Source organism: Thunnus maccoyii, chromosome 10 (assembly GCF_910596095.1).
Source record: "Thunnus maccoyii chromosome 10, fThuMac1.1, whole genome shotgun sequence".
In the NCBI taxonomy this organism is placed as follows: Eukaryota; Metazoa; Chordata; class Actinopteri; order Scombriformes; family Scombridae; genus Thunnus; species Thunnus maccoyii.
Genome location: NC_056542.1, coordinates 28,215,800 through 28,240,435, shown reverse-complemented (window position 1 = coordinate 28,240,435; position 24,636 = coordinate 28,215,800). Strand labels below are relative to the sequence as shown.

The window sequence follows — 24,636 nt, the reverse complement described above, 5'->3', positions numbered from 1 at the left end:
TTCTGAGAATGAGATATCAAATGGATGATCACATTCACATGCTCAACCTGAAAACGCCATTTATCATCCATCCGCTGCCTCTATGACACGGCTATGTTGACTTATGAGAAATTGAGCTTCCCTTGATCAATCACTAACCACACTTTCAAACAAACAGAAAATCTCTCTCTGTTTGAATTAGTGTCCAACTTACCCAAACACTGAGCTTTTTTCACTCTATTCCCACCATTTGAGTGCAGAGTAGAAAGAAACGGCCAGGCTCGGAGAGAAGATTTCTTCACTGGTGGTCTCTGAAATACTGATACATTTACGACTGGCATGATGTGTGAGGGGCAACACATAAAGCAAACGTATGACTTTAAACTAAACTTCAGACCCTCTGGTAACTGTCATGACTGCAGCTTGGAAAAAAAAAATCAAGTGAAACTGTGCTGCTTTGACACATTGCCAGAGAACCAACTGTGGTGCTTTTGTTCTGAACGCGTAGACTATCTGGCAGAATAAGTACAGGACAAGTCAACTATCATAAATATAGCTAGCTCCCTGTAGTGTTATCACTGAAGCGGAAGTTCAACTCTTAAGAGACACTGCAACCTACTTCCGTGAAGAAGCCACTTAACACGTAGCGTCCATTTGCAGGTTTCATCTAGGTCGGCACAGCCAAAAACAACACTTCACATTTACAGCTAGGTGGAAATTGGACAAACATACGCAGTAACAATACAACCAACTAAGTCTTTTTTAATGGGTCATCTTAGGAGTGTATCTTTATGAAGGGATATACTTTTTCCGAAGCTCCTGCTAACTCAAACGCTAACACTAATCTACAGAATGTGTGCATTTTAATGAATCAAAAACGAAGTTGTCTTTGAAAGAATCATGTGTATTTTGTAAGCTTTTAGCCACACTAGCAGCGTAGCTCTAGGGATGGTAATGTCATTCTGTTGATCTGACACTCAGTCGTTGCACCACTTTGGTGCAGATTGAAATATTTCAACAAGAACTGGATGTATTGTCATGGGGATTTTGTACAGACATTCATGTACGACAGAGGACGAAGCAACTGACTCTGATGATCCTTTGACTTTTCCTCTACCTCCACCAGCAGGAAGACATTTTAATTTGTCCATTGCTTTAGTTTACGACCAAACACTTTTGTTCCCATCAGGTGTGCTTTATCGCTAATTAGCAAATGTCAGCATGCTTACATTGACCTAAGATGGTAATTATAGTAAACATTATGCCTGCTGAATATCAGCATGTTGTTATTGTTGACATATTGCCATGCTGGTGTTGGCATTTCACTCAAAGCACCGCTGTACCTAAGAACAGCCTCACAGAGCACTCACTTCTTAACACTAGAAATGAATGCTCAGTGTAAGACTGTCCACTCACTATAATAGACAGTATGTATACTATATATACCGGGTAACCCAAATAAAGTTATGCTATGAGCTATGAGACCAAAACACTGCCAGCAGAGTATTTGAAACACACACATCAGGACAGCCACACCCACGGTGGTCGTAACATAATTTATGGTAGCAACAGGAAATTCTGTTACCTATTTGAAGTCTCTCCAGCTTTTCCGTTCTTTGCTCCTCACTCAGCTGAAGGCTGAAACCTGAACATTATCACCTCTACACAAGCAGGAGGTGACTAATGTGATTCTCAAACTACAAGTCTGACAAGTACAACCTGGTAAGCTGAATACTATTTTTTACAGTGGAGGGTTTCTAATACATTTTCTAATTCATGATATTCAACACAGATGGGTGTACTGATGACATTGACTTCAAACTCTTAATCATCACCTTTACTCATTTACATGTTTTTGAATTGTTTTTTGTAATGTCTACCACAAATGACAAAATTAAGGTTAACAAGACCAATTGAGTAGATATGTCTTTCATGGGGCTTCTCAGGTAATAAGCTCTTCTGCATGCTGTCTAGTTATCAATTCATACATGTTATTAGAATTTCATTTGTTGATTTGAGAACTATCAGAGTAGCCTATGAAATTAATTACTAAAAGAAAAGATCTGGGTTTTCCCCATCTTTTCCAGTTAACTCCTTTGGAGCACAAATGCAGTTAATGTGACTGCTTGACCAAAATAATAACCCAAAACAAGTCTGAAAAATATGGCAATTAATCTCCCCTCTGTCTACGTCATGGCCAATGCGTCAATGGACACGTGGCGACAGTACCCATTTGGCACGTGTTGCTTCTTTTAACTTTCATACTTAGGCACAGCTCATTTCTACCCATCCACCCACTGTACAATAACAGAAAACATTAAGAGGAATCTTTTTCACTCTCATACACCCACTAAATCTGACACATGACACCAGGAGAAAAAAATAAGGTTAATTACTGTTGTTGCAAATCTGTTCAATACAGCACGTGGATGTGTGTTCGAGGGCTCTGAAAATAGAGTTCTCATTTCACATGAAAAGCCGTAATAAAACCTTCATTTGCCAGATAATACTGAACATTATTAACAAAAAAAACCTGTTTATTAAAAGTTAATGTATCTCAAGCAAGTTCAAATTTGTGCCTGATGAAAAGCAGGTATCCACGTCTGTTCACACGTGCATATGACTTGCTGATGAGATGAACGATGTGTTGAGGGAAGTCGTTGCAACTGATTTGGGTGCATTTTCACTCGGGTTTTCAGGTCTTTAATTCTTAGGATTAAAGGTTTGGTCATTCTTCTTATGGCGAATTTCCATTTTAGGCCATGAATTTATACTCAGGTGTCACAACAGCATGACTAGTACTTATTAACATTAAAGCACGGTGTAACACATCTGGGGCCAGATGCTTAAACTCTGTGTAAATTTATGACTAAAACTGTGTGTACGCACAAAGCCAGAAATATGCATATATGTGTGCCTGAATTATGTGTGAGGTATGCACATTGTCATCGCACATTTATAAATACCAGTTTATGTGCGGGAAATAGCGTGTTTTTTTGCGTACGTATCGTTTACGCATCTGGCCTCTGGTCTCTCTCCAAACTTTGACAAACCAACATGACAGTGACCTCACGACTGAAAATCACAAGCACCTCAGAGGGCAGGAATCTGAGGAATCCTGCCAATTCCACAACAACAACAGAAGAGCGCAATATCCCAGAAGCCACATGTAAGCTCTGCCCGGCAGGCGGCAGGGATCACAGGCGGAAGCCTTCGGAAGTCTTTCTGATTGATGAGGCAAGGCCAGGCCAAGTGTCAGAGAGCCACTCTGGCCCTACACATTGTAAACACAGCTTAATGGAGGGCTCCGACCCTTGCACTCACATACATGGATGTATCCAAACACACACGTACAAGCACTTCAATGCGCACACACCCGGACACACAGCAGTATACTCGTAAAGGTAGGCAAACACACTCTCTTCTCTTCAGTTTACATTCCCTGCTGCCTACCTTGATGTAGTCCAGTCCTGCAGTCCTGGAAGTACTGTTTCCTCTCTCATGTCTCACTTAAATGTGACTAGTATTACACCACAAAATAACTTGATAAATTTAAAAACATAATCAAACTTTAACAAAATAAGACATAATATTATGTTAGAGTCGATTTCACTTTTACAACACATTAAAGCTGCATTCATTGATATTCATAGTTATGGCTAACATTAGCAAACAGTTGAACACCCAGCAGAAACGAAGCAACATCTGCATTAATTTAGTCATTGTCCACCTTAAGAATCTAAGTCCAACATTCACTCTCTTTTTAGCTCTGGTTTGGTCTTCACCAACTCTTCAGAAAAATACAATATAAAATATGTGGTTCAGCTTGCTCTTGCTCATTAGCTCGTTGCTAATTTTGTCTGTATTATGGATGTATTAAGGAGAACTGTATACAGCTTGGTGCTGGATTAGTGTACAGTCCGGTCATCAGACTTCTGTGTTGGAAAATGCTGCATACTGAGGTTAAAACAACTAAAACAACAACAAATAAGAGCTAAAAGAGGCTAAAAAGGTCTGCAATGCTGAGGAATATGTGATAATTCTCATTGTCTCCCAGAAACATATTTTGATTTCATGATAAAATAAAATATTTTTTATTATATGTTCTGTTGAAAGCACAGATAGTACAGACTGTTCTCAATACTCTAATTAGAATTCAAAAATGCTCATAAAATCTTTTGTATATATAATACAAAAAAAATAAATTGACACTCAAACACGTACACACAGTGTCCTGATATTCACTTCACACCCTCACTGAAAAGGTTTACACCTTCAGTGGAAGGTGTGAGGTAAGTGAGGCATATCTGAAATGTGAGGTGTAGCAGTTGGAACAGTCTGGCTGCCTCCCTCCACTCAACGGAGCAAACACTGAAACTACAACAGATGGAGAGTGAACGAGAGAGAGAAAGGGGATCTAAATACTGGCGAACCTTATACTGTAAGTGAATACTGAAAATTTCTGATGCGGACATCACTGTAGCTGAATTTACAGTCACAACAAACTAGTATGATATGTCTTCTCTTGCGTGTGAACAAAAAAAAACCATGTCACCATAGCATGACTACATCTCATACTGAAAGAGGAAATAAGCATGTTTTTAACCATTTCTACGACAGATACATCACGCTCACACTCCATGACTAAACTGACCATAGATGACAAGTGCATGTCTCATCAGGCTTCCTCTTCAACTGACAGAGTGGAGCTGTCAGTGGTTGAGCACGAAACAATTAGAAGAGGAAGTCTGTATTTTTAGAAGTTTAAAAATCTAAAAATGTGGGTGTTCATATTTAGTCCAGTTCAGATGGGAGGCAAGAATGTACTGTACTGAAAAGTGGGACTTCTGTCGTATCCAAGTGTGTCCTCGACTGTGTCCAAACCTTAGACTCAGGCAAGAGGAGACATATGGCTGAGGAGCATGAGCCACACTGCAGGCAAAAACACTGAGCAGCTGGTGAAGCATGACAGGATTTAGATGAATCAACAGCTTTTAAGCTGAGCTAATGGAGATGCTGACTGAAGATTGATATTATTCTTAGTGATATTCCACCCAAAAAATATATCTTTTTCGTATCAGGCTTTGACTTTAGGCTTGAAAGGTGGTTGTTTGAAGCATGTAGTTTCATCCTTCATGGACCAAAGAAATGGCTGTAGTCTGCTCAAATTCATGCCTGATACAATGTATTTCAGCGGTGACAAGTTATCCTCGTTTGTTTTAAATGGGGTATTGTATGCTCTCAGCTGTTTGAGAGTGAGTCAGCACACTTGACATTGTTTTTTTGCCAAGTGGGAATAAGTGAGGTTGCAGCAAGAACCAGAGTTTTGTGTCCTCAATCGCATGTGCTCACAAGTCCATTTAGTTTCCACATCTTGCTGGGTCACTGTACACATACATCCAGGGTAAACATTAATACATCTTTACACTTTCCATGGATCACAGCTTAATGATGCTCCTGCACAATTACCACTACCCAGAAAAAAATCTTCAGCTTCAAAACAAGAACATTGGTTAATTTCTTGGATAATGCAAAGTACATCGTCTGCCAGGAAAGACACCATGTGCTGCTCTCAGTGGGAAAACAATTAATTTATTACACCAACTCTGATATTCACAGCACAGCTTGTGAATTAATATAAAGGAATCACTGATTCTAGTGTGATGAAAAATATTTCAGATAAAGACTGAGCAAACTTCACAAGATTAACTTGTGATTCTAATAAAACAAAGTACTTAATTTCTCAATTTCCTGCCCTTAGTGCCTGTCAGCTCTGCTACTATGAAGCCCGACAGTGAACATTATAGACCTAAAACATCTTGCTCATCTTTTAGCAAACCTCACCTTCATCTCACTGTGAGACTTGAGATTCTAATCGTTTGACGTGGCTAAAAGATGAAGCCACAACTTGTCTTGTGTTTAAAGCTGACCTGATGTGTTTCCTGTCTGCTCCAGGTGCACAGTACCTGGGAGAAAATGCACGGTGACCATGGCAACAGAAACCCTACCCCTACAAAATGAGGCCTTCTCTTGCATTTACATTACATATAGAGTACACAGGTGCATGCAGTCGCATCCTACAATGGGCTTCAAGTGTAATTTTTTGAGACATACTGTATGTATTAATATAAATACCAGCAGAGTGAGTTTGAACATGACAAGACTCTAGTGTTTTCAAAGGTGGCAATGTCAAAGTAGTACAATGAATTGCCCAGAACACACAGAGACACTTCATCAAAATGCTAGCTGTGTAGGAGGCAGCCCTGTGTGGATGAACAGAGATGTCAGGGAGCTTGACCATAATAACAAAATGCCAGTCTTCAGTGTGAGAGCTAATGTCAAAATACAACTGTGGAATAAAACAACCAATTATTTAAAGACTGCTGAATCTGACTGACGACTGAATGACAAACTTCAGTTGGACGGTGGACTTTTTACCGCTGCATTCAATGGCAGAGCAGGTTTATCTTTCCATGGTTTCCAATTACATGAGTACCGTCCACATGATAATGCTAGCTGTCAGTAATAGAATTATTCAGGAATGGTTCATGATTGATTCAGGTCAAATTATGACCTTGGGCACCTACTGTAAGAGCAGTGCTGTCTGCAGGGTGCAGTTTTAACATCAGGATGTTACAGGACCCTTGTTGAGTAATGACATGTGGCAGCTTTTATCAGAATGTGTTTCTGTTTTTCTGCTCTTTGCAGTAAGTACATGTAGGTTGTTGGGTCATACTGCTGACCATCATGATGCATTCTTGATATATTGCCGTGGGTCCATTAATAGAATGACACCTTTAAAAGCATCAATGTTCCTACAGTACATCTAGACAATTAGGTCACTGCAGATATGGCTCATGTGAGAGCTTGGACTGATTAACAGCCATGAGTCCTCTTGCGAATTGTTGTAATAGAAATGAAGACAGAGAACTGGAGGAAAGACAGAAAGGAAGAGATACTGTAGAGCTGGCAGGAGAAGAGAAGGAGAGGAGAGAGGGTGAAATGAATAAGTAAGAAAAAGAGAGAGAAGGGATATAATGATAGCGAGATACAAACGTCAGTTAGGAGGGAATGGAAGAGTAAGCGAGGTAGAAAGAGGGATGTGGAGAAAGGAGCGGGGCGCTGGTGTCCCTCAGTCTTGGTTGTACCTGTGCTGCTGTGTTCCTTTCATGCATCATCCTAAGAGCAGCATGTCTGCTCCAGCCCCCTTGGAGATTAATTAGCAGCCTCAGCTAGTGGAGGAGCTGCTGATAGGCACCCAACTCAACACACAAGATAAATTACCTCGGCTGAAAGCTCAAAGTTCAGCTATTTTACCACATACAAAACACTCCGTCTGAGGACGGAGGTTCAAAACTATGTTGGTATCTGGTGTAGGACGGAATGAGAAAGGAGGGGGAAGCCAATGCATTGTTCTCTCTGCTGTATGGCTATTCTGGACAAAGTAAGTTAGGATGGGTCCATGTCCTCATTTACTGTGATTAAATCCTCGTGAAGTTGTCAATGCTGGGATAACATTACTTGACAAAGAGAAGAATATTTTAACTATCATTGAATAACCATATGTATCCAAAACCGTTGCCTAGCAGTGTGAATCACCAAATCTTATCAAACCTTATTTTCAAAGAAGCAAATGTAGGACAATGATTTGATGGATTGTTTACGGGTTTCTTTTAGAGCCGATGCAACAGCATCATGCAGCACCTCCATAACAAGATTGTTCCAGGAAGAAAATATAAAACAGAGTGATATAAAGGCATATTTTAATCCTTCTCTAACATATATACATTTCAGCTGAAAGAGTGTCTCATCTGCTTCACGTAGGTTTTTCTTTCAGGGTCAAGCAGAGAAAAGTAGGACATAAGAAGAATCACACTAGAATACTTGAGGCTGTGCGCAGGAGACCAGCAAACTAGATGATACTGACGACGTATTATAATAGATATTCACAATCCTCCCCACTGATTCCGTCTTTTTCTTCTTTCTATAACTCTGCAGGCAGCCTAGCCTGCTTTTACCTATTAAGGCCCAATTTCCTGTATTTCCTGCACTGTTCACCTCCTCAGCCTTAATAGTCAGCGGGCTGGTGCTGAGTTGTAAATCTCACTGTTGATTATGTTTTTGGGGCACCATCAGGACTCTTAAACAGAGGCTGCTATGAGGTAAAAATACTGAGATGGATAATTGGGTAGAGGGCTGGATGTGTTGTAAAAATGGTGGCAAAATTGCAAAGTAATTCTGCTGTGGTGTGAGAGAGATATGCATCCTAGTCCTTTTCCATTCTGTTATTCATAATGTAAAAAGAAAGTAGAAATGCTTCATAAGACTCAACGCGCTGCCTTTCCTGATATGCATTTTGGACAGAGTGGAAAGAAAATCAGTACTGCTCCGACAATGGAAACTCAAATAATACTGAACAATTCACATACAGGGATGGAGCAGGTGGCTCTATGCACTGCAGGTAGGAGGCTCATTTTAAAGTTTGGCTGAATGCTCATAAAAGCTGCTGGAAGAAAGTCGAAGAATCAGTTTGTCCTCAGAAAACTGCATGATAAAATACGCTATATAACAGTACAGCACACTGTGCAATGTATGATGGCGTTTTTATGACGGTATTTTTTTGTGTCTTGTGTGCTATCGACACACACATAAGGAGGCCCACGTATGCACGTCACAAGCACACGGTGACGTGATGCACATTTCTGACTACTACAGAGGATGGTAATACGTGTAACACCAGCTGAGAGCAGTAATGTACCTTAAATGTCCATAAAAGAGGAGATTAAAAAAATCTACGAATCAATATAAACAATTCACCTTTCAAAACATTCATAAAAATGTTTGCAATGTGTTGTCTTTTTGCGAACAACAACAATATCATTTTTGTTTGAAATGAAAAGCCACCAGGCACCTTTAAGTACAGCAGGTCAATACAGTAAACTGCTGACAACATCTTCATCAACATAGCCTCCCCGCTGGGAATACTGTATGTAGCACAGATAGTGAATGCTCTGGATTTAATCTCAGACGCCAATCAGAAGGAAATATATGAAGAAATGCATAGATTAATGCGTTTTCAATAAGCTTGCAATATTTGAGTGTTAGCATATGGTTTCAGCTGAGTCAGGCTGTGTAGCAGCAGTTTGGTCGTGGTATGTGGGGAATTAATCATAATGTACCAGAGACCAGAGACTGCTGAGTGGTGGATGGGACGATTGTGTATAATAAATCAACCTGATGTTTCAGCTCGCTCGTGATGATCAGTGTAACACTAATAAAGCACCTAAACAAGCACACGCGTAAGCTAAACATTATTTTTTAAAATAATTTTTCTTAAACGTTTTCAAGTCCAGTTGAAAGCGGATGTAAACTAACACAACTCTGAGTGTCAAACTTTTCTGTTGCTCAGCAACCACACTGTTAATAACTGTATTTCTTTTAGAGAAAATAACATAATTAGTTATTGATTTTTTTTTTTTTTTTTTTACATAAGGTGGCATTCTTGATTACAGGTTGCCATATGTTGAAGTGCCTCATTAAACTGTGTCCTCTTATTTCCCTGTATGATCAATCAAAGCCACATTAACTCAACGATGCATCAGTCTCAGCAACAGTCTCCATTCTCCATCCAAGAAATGTGTTCTGGTGTCTTTTTCCTGTTCCCACGTGCAGTCAGTGTGAGGTGTGAAGTCCTATTGTCCCTGTACCATGTGTGTCATTATGGTCGTTTGTATAAAGCAAATTGCATTCATGTTATTTAGCAAAATAAATCAGTTCTGACTGACTCTCAACACTCAGACATGGTGATGCATTTTTATTTCCTAAAAAATCAAGTGCCTTCCACCAAGGACTGAGAGGACAAAACCAGCAGCTCGGTCCAAGAGCTGCAAACTCTCTCACCGTACACACTACTCATGGTGGCCACCTGGGAGCACATCCATTCCATCTGACTAACCTGTGTTTGTCGAAGCCAGAGTCGTGCTGCTCGGCTGATCTGCCCATCCCCCCCCCCTCCCACCAGCACTTGGCAGTGCACACACAACCTCTTAAAAAAAAAAAAACGACCATCCTCTGAATGCACCCTTCAAGCGGACGATGAGCCTCTCAGGATAACGCACAACAAAGTAGGGCAGAAGGCAGCTTGGCAGTGTTTGTGCTGATGCAGAACCAAATACAGATCTCAAATGTTGAAAGGCAGATGTATGCACGCTCTCACAAAGTCCATTTGATGCACTTAGAAGCGCTGAGTGAAATATTGATAGCTCTTGGAGATTCAGGCTGCTCAGTTTCTGCTGTGTCTGCAATGGAGAAGAGAGAGTGTGCATGTGTGTGTAACTTCGTGCCTGTGACTGTGTGAAACTGTTCTTAAGTAAAAATCTGAACAAATGTTGGCTGCTTTTCGTCTGTTCCTGAAAGTTGACTCGAGAACATTGATCTTATTCAGCGACATAACCATCATTAATACTCAACAACGTGAGACATGGAGAACTGTGGGAAGATCTAGCAGTTCTATCTTCAAGCAGACTCGTCTTAAATAAAGCCACAGTTGACAACTTCTGACTAACTCAGACGTATTCTGTGATTCATAATTAGCAGAAATCATTAACATACAGAGACACTGTAAGGCTGCAGCCAATGTGCCCGTCAATCACGAGCCGGGGGGCAGTGCAGTGCCACGTGAGCGTACCACTTCTTGCTCATCTCCCCTAACCAAACATCCCTTGCTACATCTGCAGCATCCCTCCGCCATGCTATCTAAGCCAGATCTGAACAGAAAGTGCTGATGGGCCGAAGTGATTATTGACCACTTTAAGGTTGAATAGACGAAGAGAATAGGGGCCGAATGCTCAGAGATTCGCTGGAGAGCCACGGCTGCGGAGGGGAAGTGTACGAATCGACTGGTCTTCACATGAACAGACCAGACCCCAATCTGTCAGTCAGACACATCACCGCACGCCACCTGCTGTGCTGTTTTTCACACTGTCTGGCACCAGCTAATGCAGCTCAACCCTTCTCAAATGGTTATTGAGCGCTTTAGAAAAGAAAGCAGGATAGAAAAAAAAAAAAAGAGTGAAGAGTGAAGAAAAATAATAACCCCATGTACTGCAAAATGTAGTTTTATCCACTGAAAAATACGTATTCCTGCATTCATCTGAAGAAAATTAGGTTCTGTGTTTGAACGTACACACCCCCTTCTTGTCTATATCTCGCATGTGCACACATTCTCACATGTACTCCTAGAAAACAACACCAACAGATTGAGGGAACGTTTCAAACTCTGACGTATTGCAGTCAAAAGGGCATCAGAACATGAGGAAGGTAACAAAACGTGATCTATGCAAAACTGCTACACAGCTGTACACATATTCCAAAATGGAATCACATGTTATTTACGCAGAAGCAAGATAAATCATCATCAGCATTATGCGTGAAAACACAACTGCAGTTGTGTAATAAGAAAAACAATTAAAATAAAAGGGGGGAGGAAGGCAAAAAGTAAGAAAGAGAGAAATTTCCAGGAGTGCTGTTACCTAGAGGAAAGAGGAAAAGCTGTGAGGAAAAAGTATTTTAAAAGTTTTGTCTGCACCTCCAGAAAATTACTCTGCAGAGCCCTTCTAGATGAGAAGTGGGGAAAAGGAAGGACTGGATAAGAGAGAGCAGCGGCATTAGAACGGAAAAAAGACAGAGAAACCCACACAGACAGTACAAGAGGCCACGGGACAGATGAACACATGAACATACAGAGAGTACACAGGCTGTGCAGTTGGATGCCCTACCTGTTTGGCTGAGCTGAGAGGTACTCCGGCTCTTGCGCGACATGCCAACCATGGCCTGCATTTTGGCACCAATGCTGGAGCGCCTCTTCTTGTCGTCAGTGCCTACCGTGCCGACCGCCGTGTCCGATTGGCTGCCGTCCGTCTTCTCCAGGTTACACATGTCGCCGCTGATGCTTGTGCTCTTGGTCATGTTCATGCCGCCCGACGAGCCCATCTGCCTGTTTTTCATTTTGGATGCAAAGTCACTGTCAGCCACCACCGTTAACAGGGGGGCAGGCAAGGACAGAGGAGAGAGGAAGGACAGGGCAGAGGAAAGGAGAGAAGAGGCCGGTGGAGAGGATGTGAAAGGAGAGAGATGATGGAGGAGGAAAGAGGAGGAGAGGATAAAAGAGGATAGAAGAGAGGACAGGAGAGGGACAGGAGATGAGAAGGTGTGGGGTGAAAAGGAGAGAAGGACAGAGTTCAGGTACAGGAGTTCATGACTTACAGTATAGTTGAGTTGAGGGTTTAAAGTGGATCTGTGTGCTAAATGCTTGTTTGTGCAGTGAATGATTGACCATTAGATGTTATACTTTAATTAGCTCTATAAATGGTTGCATACTGTGTGTTTTTTGGGGGGAGTTTTTTGGTCATTTTGACCTCTGAGATTTGCATTTTTTTTTTAAAGAATTTCTTCAATTTATCTTATATTTGATTGATCTTATATTTGATCAAACACAAACTTAAGAGTTGTGAAGTGAACACCAGATTGTGACACCACTGACCATTAGAAACTTCTAATATAAAAACCTTTAGTGAGAGTTCCAAAGTTAATAACATCCAGTTTTTGTGATTTGTGCTGCGCCCTTTTGATCATGATCAGCAGTTAGTGCTCAGTCTGAGCACTGTAACACTAACATCATTAAATTTTCATTTTTCTGAGCACAGTAAGGACTTTTTGTCTATGTTGGCTTAAGAGTGGAGACTGACACAAGTTGGCAGCTTGTGCAATACAGTTGAATGTTCCAGGACAGCTACTAAATGGATTTTGTGGTGAAATTGTTTTATCAACTGCTGTTTTCAAGGTCAAGAATGAACGTCAGTCTTAGAGATTTAGAGATACAGTATATTGGAATAATTCCATGACAACTGAGCTGAGGAAGAGCACGTGATACAATTGAAAGCTCCAAAAGAGCTACTAATTACAGACATTGTGGTGAGATTGTTTTGCCAACTGCCAATTTCTGAGATCAAGAATGAACTTTCAATCAATTGTTTGAATTGTTTTAGATTTCAACAGTTGTCACACATGAAGCTCAGGCATCTTCAAGATTGTTAAATTCTTTCTGAAAACATGAAACAGTGATTCATGCTCATATTTCTCCATCTATTTTAATTCATATAGTCTTCACCACAGGTTCAACAAGATGTCCTAGTGACTTTGTTATATGTTTGAAGTATACATTTATTTACATACAAGTAAAAGTTCATGCTATTTCACATTTAGTTCTCTTTCTGTCTCTCATGGACACTTGGAGATAGAAACTTGCAACTTGTGCACCTGAGTCGTGACCAAACAATCAGTACTTTTACACTGAATTGCAACCAAATAGAAAAGTTGTCTGTCATCAGCATTATTCTCCAGCCTTTCCTGTTTGAAAGGAAATAGGCCACAGTCCAAATTAAGGTCTTATTTTAGCTCTGCCAGTAAAATTATCTTTAAGAGACAAATTACATTCTGTATCATAGGCTCTGCATTCTTAATGGGATGAGTTACGTGTAGCGCCCTCAGGCTACTATTCATTAATTGAAGTGTCTGACCTCAGCCATGTAACTGTCTTATAAAGACAACTTATGGAGAGACATGCTGACTAAAATGGGAGAAGAATCAATGCATTTTGACAATTGATTCCATTAATTATTTCAATTAGGTTCCTTAAAAATGTGCTCTCTCATATATTAGACATTAGTGTCCGACTCCATTTTATTAGAATCAGGAAAATGATCAGTGTATAATCTAGACTAAGTCTGACTTTGTTGCACTACCCTGACAGAAATGAAGGTAAGTGATGCAATATTGACCCTGGTTAGAGATTCTACAGAGCTTCAGTAACCTACCAGTTCAAATTTATCTGGCATTCAAAGCCTGGTCCATGTGTTTTTAAGAGAGAGAGGGGATCACGTGCAGTTAGATAAATAATATTTGTAAAGTAATAGTTAATGCGTGTTTGTGAATGCAGAAATGATATCAGTCTCCTTGCTGCTGACATGAACAGTATGTACTGGCATGTTTGAATTCACTCTAAACATTAAACGTGAGTTGTTTATACGTCTTGTTTTGATTGCCAGCTGGTTATGAAATAAGTCAGACGTGCTCTAAGAGAATGCTCACACCTCGTACTTCAGCCTGCAGTATAAAGCCTTTTGTTTATGCCAGTTCTAATGCCAGTGGGTTCTGTTATGGATCAGCCAGTACTTTAATACATAAATATTGAATGCTTATTGCGGGATTAGTGACTTTGATCAGTTAATGCAGCCTAGAGGCTTTGAAGCAGACTTTAAGCGTCTCGACTCCTGACAAGACCACGCGCTGATGTGGTACAGGTGACATTCTAAAATATGCTCTTTCACTATCATCACAGTCAGGCTGCATTTCATCTGGTCGACACAGGGTGATAATGCTGCCTCTTTTATTGCATCAAATACCGGCACAGTGGTGAGGTCAGGGGGACTGCATGGGGTATTGTTGCCTCTACAAACCATCGCCCACTGAGTTTAAAATGAATCAAACACTGTGTTCAGACCCTTTCAAAGAGAAATTAAAAATACTTAATAATTGAAAATTAGACTTATTTATCTAATGGGGCAAATGGTCTTCTATTCTAACTGGACACATTGTACTAGTCAACATGTTTATATCTAGGAGACGTCTTAATCCCTGTTCAGGAGGCAGGCGAATTATAAAGTTTAAAATGTTAAACGTCCACCATGCTTTTCATCTAAACTGACAAACATCCAGCTGGTTCAAATGGATGGTCTACTGGTATAACTGGACACATTCTACTGATCTTGCTCAACATACAGTGTTTTATTTGCCTAAATAGACTAACATCTGATCTACACGCCTAATTTATTATTGGTCTCACTGTGTACATTATATTGATCCCAATAGACACGCTACTGATTCAAATGGACAAATTCTACTGGTCTAACATGTAACGTTATGGTGACTTAACTTTGACTTGACTTAGATTAACCATGACCTCATCAAATAAATATACACCAGCATCTACTCACTGCTCCTCCAGTACGGTATCTCTACTCTCTGAATAGGTCTTGGCACTCAGGCCTGTCTCTACACAGTGAATGTGCATGCTTGGAAAACTGGGGCTCTCTGGGGATTTCTGATTTTCAACCTCAGCCCAAAGAACATAGTGTTCCTCATCATGCAGATTGTGCACCATGCATTTTCATCTAGGCCAAGATGTTCCCAAGGCTAAACCAAACCCGGACATTTTTTGTCTTGCGAAAGTGTTGACAGATTTAGTTACACTTTGCATGGGGTGATTTAAATACTGTAATATACTACTGTTAGGTGATTCATTGTTTTGTAGACCGTATCCTTATATAAAAACAAGGTTCATTTCACTTAAAAAAGAAACAAAACACTAAACTGTCATCCAGATGCTTGCAAACCTCCATAACTACAGAATTATTCAGAAACACTCGAGTGTGCTTTATTTTATTATGTGGTTTAGATACAACATATAACGCTGTGAACCACACTGTATAATTACCAAGCTAGAAACAGCTTTTCACGTTCAGTTCTTTATTCCATTTAAATAAATCTTAAAGGGTCATTTCACTTATTCAACCAGGAAGAAACACATATACTGTTTTGACAACCAGATCATAAATCCTGTCCTGCCCTATACCCTCATCATGTCTGCCTTTCACAGAGAACATCATCGCTTCTTCATCAGGTGAGGCAGAAAAACAGGTTTCTATGGGAACTGTGCCCCCGGCAAGAGCATTAGCATGCGCGCACACTTGTCAACACAGCTACAAAGTTTTCATAGGAGACTGAAATTACCAGGAATGAAATGATTGACTCAAGTCTGCGGCTCATGTTAAAATAATATCATCATCTGTGGAGGTGAACTCAGACGCAGGACTCTCCTTCCATTCACTAGACAGATTGTTATTGAATGGGCTGGGTGGACGGGGGGTTAAAGTAAACATCCCTTCCTTCCTTTTAGTAACGATCAGTCTCTGTCCTTCAAAACACCAGTCTTTACTCTGCCTCACATGAATGAGCCGTTACCGGGGCAACAATAATGGATGAAAGGGACCTGGAGGAGAAGAGGTGATGTGGGATTTAAAAGTGCTGATGGAAAGCTCCTTACACCCTGAAGGCCACAACATCAGCTTAGAGTCGCGTGTATGTGTGAGTGTGTCGGCGCACATTTACCTGTCTGTTCAGTAGAAGCGCTCATGGACTAAAAACACATATGGTTATCATGATGTTCCTACGCCAAGCCGATGTGTACAGGCCTGTTTAATGTGTAGCAGATGTATATTTACACTGTGACCTCAATACATAGGAGATGAGTCATAAGTAAATCTAGCTAGTAGCCATGTTTCTGCCGAATCACACTGCTTTGTTGCTTTCATAGATACTGTAGATAAGCAGAGCGGTGAACTAACCTTTTAGCACTTGAAGCAGGCTATGTCTTATAACATTGATCAGCAACATCCAGACTCACTGAATGATCTCTGGATACACTATTGATTATTTTCAGTATTTATCAATCAATTTGCTAATAATAAGGCTTAGTTCTCTGCTTGCTGTTAAAATTGAGTGTACAGGCTGATGTGAGAAGCGTCACTGGCGGAGCTTACATAACCGCACATGGAAGAAAAAGGTCCCTTTTCTTCTCACAGTGCATACGCTACATTACAGTACACAATGCTTAGCTTATGACGTGGAAAACAACAATCACCTTCTCTTCTCCGATTGTGCTCTATAGAGCTGAGATGTGTGGCTTTTATACCCAGTGCCACACATAAAGTACTCAGTTGAAAGTCTGCACTGAACCACAAAATAAGGGCATGACACTGAGTAGCAGCACAAAGGGCAGAAATGAAATATTGTAATATCACGTGTTCCTCGACTTCCTGTTTTTGTCTGACACTGTTCTCACAGACTTAGTGGCTGCTTTGTTGCAAAAAACAAATCAAAGGAAAAAAGGAGAAGAAAAAATGTGTCTTTACAATGTAAGTTTCAGATATACAGTATATAATACATACGTTTGATTAAAAGTGTAAGGGTCTGTGGTAGTGGTGTTCACTTGATTTACCTATTTGTGCACATTGAGAAAGATTTGAAGACAAAACCGTAAGGGGATATTATAGTTATATTGCTTATATCATTTAGAATTCTTACTGATTTTTACAGAATTTTATAAAGTGGCAAGTTTAAAGTTTGTAACTACAGTTATTTTGCTGTATTTTTGTCTGGCCAGCAGTAGTATTTAGTTCCCACAGTTAGCTGAAGCTATTTTTACTTTACAGTCTCCTCGCTGAGTCACACAATGTTTTATTAACAAATAGAATAACAGAATAAATGTATTTTGCTTATTTCTTGTTTATTTCCTCTTTAATTCTTGCAGTGGCTGGGCGGTAACGATAGAAAGCAAAGCGGATCATTGACCTAGCTCATTGTTGTTTTGACAGCATTCTGCATGCTGAGTGTACACTATGTTGTGCTGCCTAAAGAGCGCATACTGTAATGTTCTGACACTTTACAAAAAGCATAACACACAAACAAATGAGCACTTAAAATATTTCACCTGAGTTTCTATTATAATGCACAAAACTTTTGATAACAAAAAATTACAACTCATACCAATAATTACTGCTGCTTAGCAACCACTTTGTTTCGCTATTGTTCATAGCCTTAACAACAGCGAGTCATTATTTGGTAGAAGAGTGGCATTCAGCTTTTATCACTGTGTAAAAACCTTTGACTAAACATATATATACAGTATATATATATTTTTTTTACTTAGTGTGTTAATATCAGTTTATAAGCATTTTGAATTGTGCTTTTTTAATTGAGGCTATTAATTTAAAACTACTTATTTACTGCATGGTTTGTGTGCAGCTGTAAAACTCAAGAACCTGAATCAAACTTGTTTTCTGTTGTCCGAGTATGTCTCTTCTAATGTGTTGTTGTCCCATGAAAGCAGAATGTGCTGTGACTCTTCTATATAAAATGTAGATATATAACAGATTTATACTGTAGCTGTCATGAAGGAACTGGGGTTGATCACACAGATAGGAGTTGTCAGCATGTTATAAGCAGGGCTCATCAGGCTCACTTTCAGAAAAGCAGGATGACACTGTTTGAAACTGAAATACTGTAGCGGAACTCAAATGTATCTTGAGAATGTATTTGCTCAAGCAGGTATTTTAATTTAATTTTTTTGTAGGGTACACTGACTTTACTGAAAGTGAATGCTGCTGGTTGACGGTCGAGGTATGAGGGTTGTGCGTTGCACAGAGAGAGAAAATGAAATGTTCTTGGCTTGTTGAGGAGTGGGTGGAGGAATGTGGGATGGTTTTGGGTTGACGAGTTGCAGGTGCAGAGCGACACTGTGGGACTCAGACAGCATGTGAGAGACACGGACAGACAGACGAAATACTGATGCAACATCCCAGAATTGAGCAACACAGACAAACAGTAAAGCAACACAGACTGCAGCCTCAGAGCAAAACCAGTGGACTGTGTAGCATTAACCTGTATCTAAAAATGCATCGTGTAGGTACTATACCTGTATACATTTCAGTGGATCTGCTCACGTTTCTGCCAATGTGCGTTTGGCCTCCCACATATGGGAAATGCGTTTTCTTAATCAGACTGCACACACTGGTGCAGTGTTAATCGCACATAAGAGGGTATGGCTTTCATCTTAATGTGTTTTCTCTCAAGTCCAAGGAGACATTGAGTAGTACTAATGTTAGTAAGAAGCACTAACTTGGATCCTGCTGTGAATGTGATTTGATAGTGAAGACATCTTATTAGGAGGGTAAGCTAATCTTTTATCCTGCTGTGGGACTCCAAATCAATTTGTTCTTGAATTTGTTCTTGACATACTTTTTAGATCTGTTAGTCTTACACTCTTCTGAAACGAAGCGATACTCTCTTGTGGCCACGATGAAATAGTGTCATGTTAAATTTAGTCTTAACATGTCAGAATCAAAGTATTCTGCATGCGTCAACTTAAAAAGTACAGATTTCCACACATGCATTCAGCAATGTATGTGTGATTAATTACAACACAGCGATTTTTGTTACGCTACATGGTAAAATTGTATTTCTATCTAGCTATTCTTTTTAGATTGGCACACAAGGCAAAGGTCACAATAATGAAATTAGAGACGCTTAGCAAAGAGAGTGTGCTTTTTAGGTGCCGCAGAGAAATGAATCACCTCACTGCAATCTAAAGCAAAGTGAGTAGCTTCTGCAATACAAAAAATTCTCTGTGTGAGTGAAGTTGGCGAAGTTTCACACCCCATTATTGTAGGAATATTCTAATGTGCCTAGTTGTATCTAGCCATGCAGATAGATCTGGTTTTATTTACTGAGGTTCAGAGGTACAGTATCCATCTCTGAGATTTCTGCCTCTGCTCCAACACAATGCAGGTGAAATTAATTTTGATTCACCTCCACTGTATTATATTGTATTTTTCAGAGCTTTGAGCATCAAAGCTCTGAAAAATTACATTTCCAAAACTCAACAGCACCATGTCTTTCCAGAGGCAATGTCCTGCTCTGTCAGAATAATCCACAAACTTCACTGTTTTCATTCTTTTCTACCAAGACTGGAAAATAGTCATAAATGACTAGTCTGAATAGCCAGGACATTGTTTCTATGAAGTGACATTGTAATTTATCCAAAGTAATGTTTTTCTGTTTGTTTTTTTCTGTGCACTTATTTTATTATTATTATTGTTGCTTGCAATCTCTAGAATAAGGGATCATTTCCTTCCCATATAGCATTAGAGGATGTTAAGCTAAAAACATGAATACAGTCAACATGAACAGAGTTAAACACATAAGACATAAATTTACACTCACTTATTCCTTCATCTTATTATTCCACTTACATTGGCCCCACACACCTAGCCCTCTGTCTTATATTCCTGCTGCAGACATCGTAAAATCTCAGCAGTAAAGTAAAGTAAACCTGTCTGCATGGCTACATACCGCTGGGGGCAGGTGGGGAAATGTGTTGTTTTGGTGATTTTGGTGAATTGCTCGTAAATCATAAATGCTTGCTGTAACTTTTTATGCTCATTTTGTCTGCTACTATTGTGTCAACAGTCTGCATGGGTTACCCTACTGTTGTCATCTCACTATAATCATCAAGCAGATGCTATTCTACTTTAGTGTTGGAAAGGGATAATAGGGCCACAGTTAAATCATCATCAAGGTGAAAGGGTGGAGGATAGTCACCAAACTCTGCTTTGCACATCATCATATAAACGTGCATAATCGTAGGTCTTCACATAAGAGTCAGTGAAACACAGGACGGCTAAAGGTCTGCATTATTGTTAGTAGGAATCTACAGTTAGAGGCTGCCATACATGTGTTACCTGAGGTCAGTCTCTGAGATACTCCTCTGGTGCAAGTCGTCTTCTTTCTCCACCAAATCCTCCTGATGTTCCTTGTCTGTGTCTACCTTCCCCCCTGATCCCTTCCTCCCTCCCTGTGATCTCCACTCTGTACTGGCCCTTCTCCCTTCCCCTCCTCCTCCTCCTCCTCCTCCTCCTCCACCACCACCCGCCTCCTCCTCTTCTAGCACTTCTCCTAACTGCTCATCCCCCTCCCGAGACTGGCTCCTTGATCGCAACTGGCTGAAGACGGAAACAGAAGCGAGAGAGCGGCACATGCAAAGCAGAAAGAAAACCAAACAAAGCATGAATAATGTCAACAACAAGAGAAAGAAAGACGAACACAGAGACGTAGTGCAGCCAAGATTAATTAAAAATAACAGAAAACATATATGCAGACTTACAGCACAGCGCCATGCAAATGATTTGTTGTTTGTTTGTTTTTTTTGCTTTGATATAAGACAACACCCAAAGAGATGCAATGTGTTTTATGTTTCAGTGTGTGTTGTCAGATATGGACAAACTTCCCCCACAGCCTGAATGAGCAGAGTTCAACCATTTGGTTCCAGATCTTCCTAAAACGGAGCCAAACCTGAACTCATCAGAGTGAGAAAATGACACACAGTGCTAGGCGGTGCATTTTCCTCTCCAAGTTAAACCAAGTGCAAACAATTTCAAAGCTGAAAACGTCTGGACATGGCAACATATATGAGAAGAAAAGTTCACATCTGAGGGGGATTTGTCCATTCCTGATAACAGCTTGATGGGTTTAAAGAGAGAGAAAAAGTTCACTGTCCCCTGCAGTGGAAGTCAGCCTACCGGATCTTGCGGTTTCCTTGCGGCCTTTCTGATTGGACAGACATGTAGCTCGTGCTGCTGAACCGAGAGGCACTACTGGTTCTCGACACAGCGGACACGTCGCTTACATCACTGTCTGATGACTTGGCCGACAGGTTATCTGAGCCCCGTGGATCTCTGCCTGAACGCTGCAGGGAGGACAAAAAACACAATAAAGAAGCTTAGTGTTATAATGATGTCGTATAGTACAGACTAAACTATGTGATCATATTACTGAATAAACCAAAAGTTTTAAACCTGCAGTACGGAACTTTTACATATAAATGAATGTCTGTTATATTCAAGTCCTTGCCAAATGAGTTCACACAATGCTGATTAAGCCTATCAATGCCAGATAAAGCTCTGTATTTCACAGATCTGGGGTCAGTGGCGACATTCTGGCGCTGGCCGGATGAATGCCCAGCTACCTTTCGGTTAACTCTCTGTTAACTTAGATGGGGATAAAATAATTTAATCATGCAGCTCTACTAGACTTTCCACATATTATCGGACCGAATGGATCAAATTCTGATAGTGAAACTAGTCATTTCACGGGGGTTGTGTGACACTCAAAACAATTTATCCACCGTTTTACAGCCACAACAATAGCGATGGTGTAGGTTACAGCAGAGCCTAAGAGGTAAGCATGTGTCGACAGTGTTTTTGTAATTACCCTCGCTGCCAGAGGGGGGAGACAAAAGTCCCACACTCCAGCTTTAAAACTAGATGTGACTGAGATTGACTGGGATTGAAAAAGAGCCATTCAGTGAGACAAGGCCAAAAAGATCAGGTAATAATGCAGGACCCACCTTAGTTAATATTGTACTTAAGTGGTGGTTAATTACATACAACCAACTGACAAACAGTGAACCTGGGGAGTTTAAAGTAGAAAAAGGTTGCACACCATCAAAGCAAACAACGCCTGTAGAGCTTCACATTTTATTAGAATCATGGCTGATGTGTTTCGGCCATGGGCCTTCATCAGTGCATGAATAGTGTTACAGTAAATCACTTATATACAAGACAATCAAGGCAATGACCTGATTCAACACAGGTATATAGCAGACAAGACCAAAAAGGGTTGTAAAGTCTCAGGTCTAGTATCTATGGTAAAAAGAGCACTGTATCATATATCAAGATTCTAACATTATTATAACACAGGTTTAAAGGTAAAGCTATCATTAAGGCCTGTGAGGACCATAGTATTAAGCCAGTCAATCTAACACATCTCTCTATATTTTAGATTATTACCTAATCTGATGAGGCCGACTTTTTCAAGACCAGAGAAATGAGGAGGGGAATTGTTGGCCATGTTTGGCCTTTATATAATGATGGTAGATTTCCTGTTCTAATGCTGTTTTGTGCTCAGAAATACTGAATTTTATAGCTCTGTTAGTGCATCCAGTATAGGCCTTTCTGCAAAGGCAGCATATTTCCACAATATTTGAGGAGTTGCAATTTATGAACTAGCCAATAGAAAATGTTTTACCAGTTAATGGATGTTTTAAGCTCTTGCATTTGCATTATTACACTACACACAATGTCCACATGAACCTGGGGACTTTGTGGCTGCTGCTGGTCTGGGGCCGTAATCCAGCATCTCCCAGTATATACAGTATATAATGATAAATGTAAAATTAGCTCTATCCAGACCAACTATAATATTAAAATCCTGCTAACATGTTAATGCATCTGTAATAATAGTTCAATAATATTATATATATTAGGAAATTACTATTATTCATTCATTTTGTAGATAATACTTTAAGTAAAATTTTGAATGCAGAACTTTTAGTTGTAATGGAGTGTTTTTGCATTGTGGTATTATTACTTTAACTTAACCATCACCAGGCATTTATTTGGCTTCTAATACAGATTTTTACTAAACAAGCTTTACACAGAGTCTTCCATGAAAGCTGAGCTGAAACAGGATGTCTATATTATATCCTGTGTGTGTTTTTCTCAGTGGAATGTTAACTGTAAAAGAACCTGAGCTCAGTGTTACAGTTACAGTATGTATTACGCTGCGGGTTCAGCGCAGCCGCTCAGAAGTCTTGTTTAATAATAGTGGGAGCATTGTTTTGTCAATGGAACTTCCAAGCATGATAATGTCCACCAGACGAGGACAACTCACAATTGAATCTGCTTTTTATAGACTTCCAGCGAACATGTTGGCTGTTCCTAATGCAATACTTTTCATACCACTGACTTAAAAGGAAAGAGACTGGTTGTCTTGTACGGTGTCACCCAGACTGCGGTGAGACACCAGACACCCGCCGAGATCTGTAAACATGTTCAGGATCTTTCCAGAACAGAGTAGTAAACACTTGACTCTGCACACACTCACTGTCACATTCCTCGAATTTATAACCAGAGGCTCAGAGGGTCAATTCACCCAAATGACAAAAAGAAAACACATTATCTCACTTACCTGTAGTTGTATCTAGCCATGCAGATACTTTTGGTCATATGTATATATATATATATATATATATATATATATATATATGTATATATGTATATTTATTTGCACCTATTAAAGCACTGAAGAATGAAACAATGTCCCAGTTAGTCAAGATAATCCACAGAACTTTCTGTGAACATTTATTATTATTATTCTCAATATTTTCTACCTCCAGTTGAAACTATTTCTCGACAAAAACAGCAAAGTCTGTGAAATCTCTTGAGTACTGGGACATTGTTTCTGGAATGGCATGTTGCTGCTATTTTCAGAAATAAACATGTCACAGCAAAACTATCTGCATGGCTTCATACCACTCGGGGTAAGCAGAGATGCATTTCGCTTGTGTGATTTGGCTGAACTTTATCCTTTAAGAAACCTCAAACTCAGTGTTTTCCAAACTTTACACTGCATGAGAGTGTTTTCCTGTTTTGGTATGTCAGTGTGACTATGTCTGTGTGTGTACATGTACACTGTGCAAACATGAATGCACACGAGCGCTATGATGTTGATGTGTGCATGTGTACATGCTTGACTGCTTGCAAAGTGTACCATACGGCCTATGCACAGTGCAACCATGCAAACATTGTACTGTAAATGCATGTTTTTTTTTTCCTGTGAATCTGGTGGACAGAAGCATACACACATATCTGGACACGTTTTCTACCTTGTGGTAGTCCTGCTCCAGCCTGGAGTCGGAGCCGGTTCCCTGCTTGTACTTGTTCATCTTCATTTTCATCTGCCTGGTCCTCTCCTCCATGTCCAAACCTGAGCACAGAGAGAGGAGACTGTCAGATGGTGGCTGATAACTGTGTAGAAGGCCTGATGGAGGGACATACGGTTATGGTGAGAGACAAGCTTCTGCTGAGCTATGAGCCATGAGCCATGACAAGGACAGATCTAATGAGAAAAAGCTGAATGGTC

The 24,636-nt window shown here is 40.1% G+C and overlaps 1 protein-coding gene across 2 annotated transcripts in view; it reads right to left on the bottom strand.

Annotated features, from left to right (window-relative positions):
- Positions 1–24,636, bottom strand: part of rims2a (regulating synaptic membrane exocytosis 2a) — a 150,262-nt gene that overhangs the window by 7,348 nt on the left and 118,278 nt on the right. Inside the window, exons 23-25 of one of the 2 annotated variants that reach the window (XM_042423514.1) lie at positions 24,380–24,480; positions 21,234–21,400; positions 11,757–12,001 (exon numbers count right to left, since the gene is read on the bottom strand). In XM_042423514.1, coding sequence (XP_042279448.1) covers positions 11,757–12,001; positions 21,234–21,400; positions 24,380–24,480 — 513 coding nt within the window. Of the gene's footprint in view, positions 1–11,756; positions 12,002–20,396; positions 20,481–21,233; positions 21,401–24,379; positions 24,481–24,636 lie in introns of those variants that run through there. The other variant, XM_042423516.1, reaches the window with a different exon arrangement.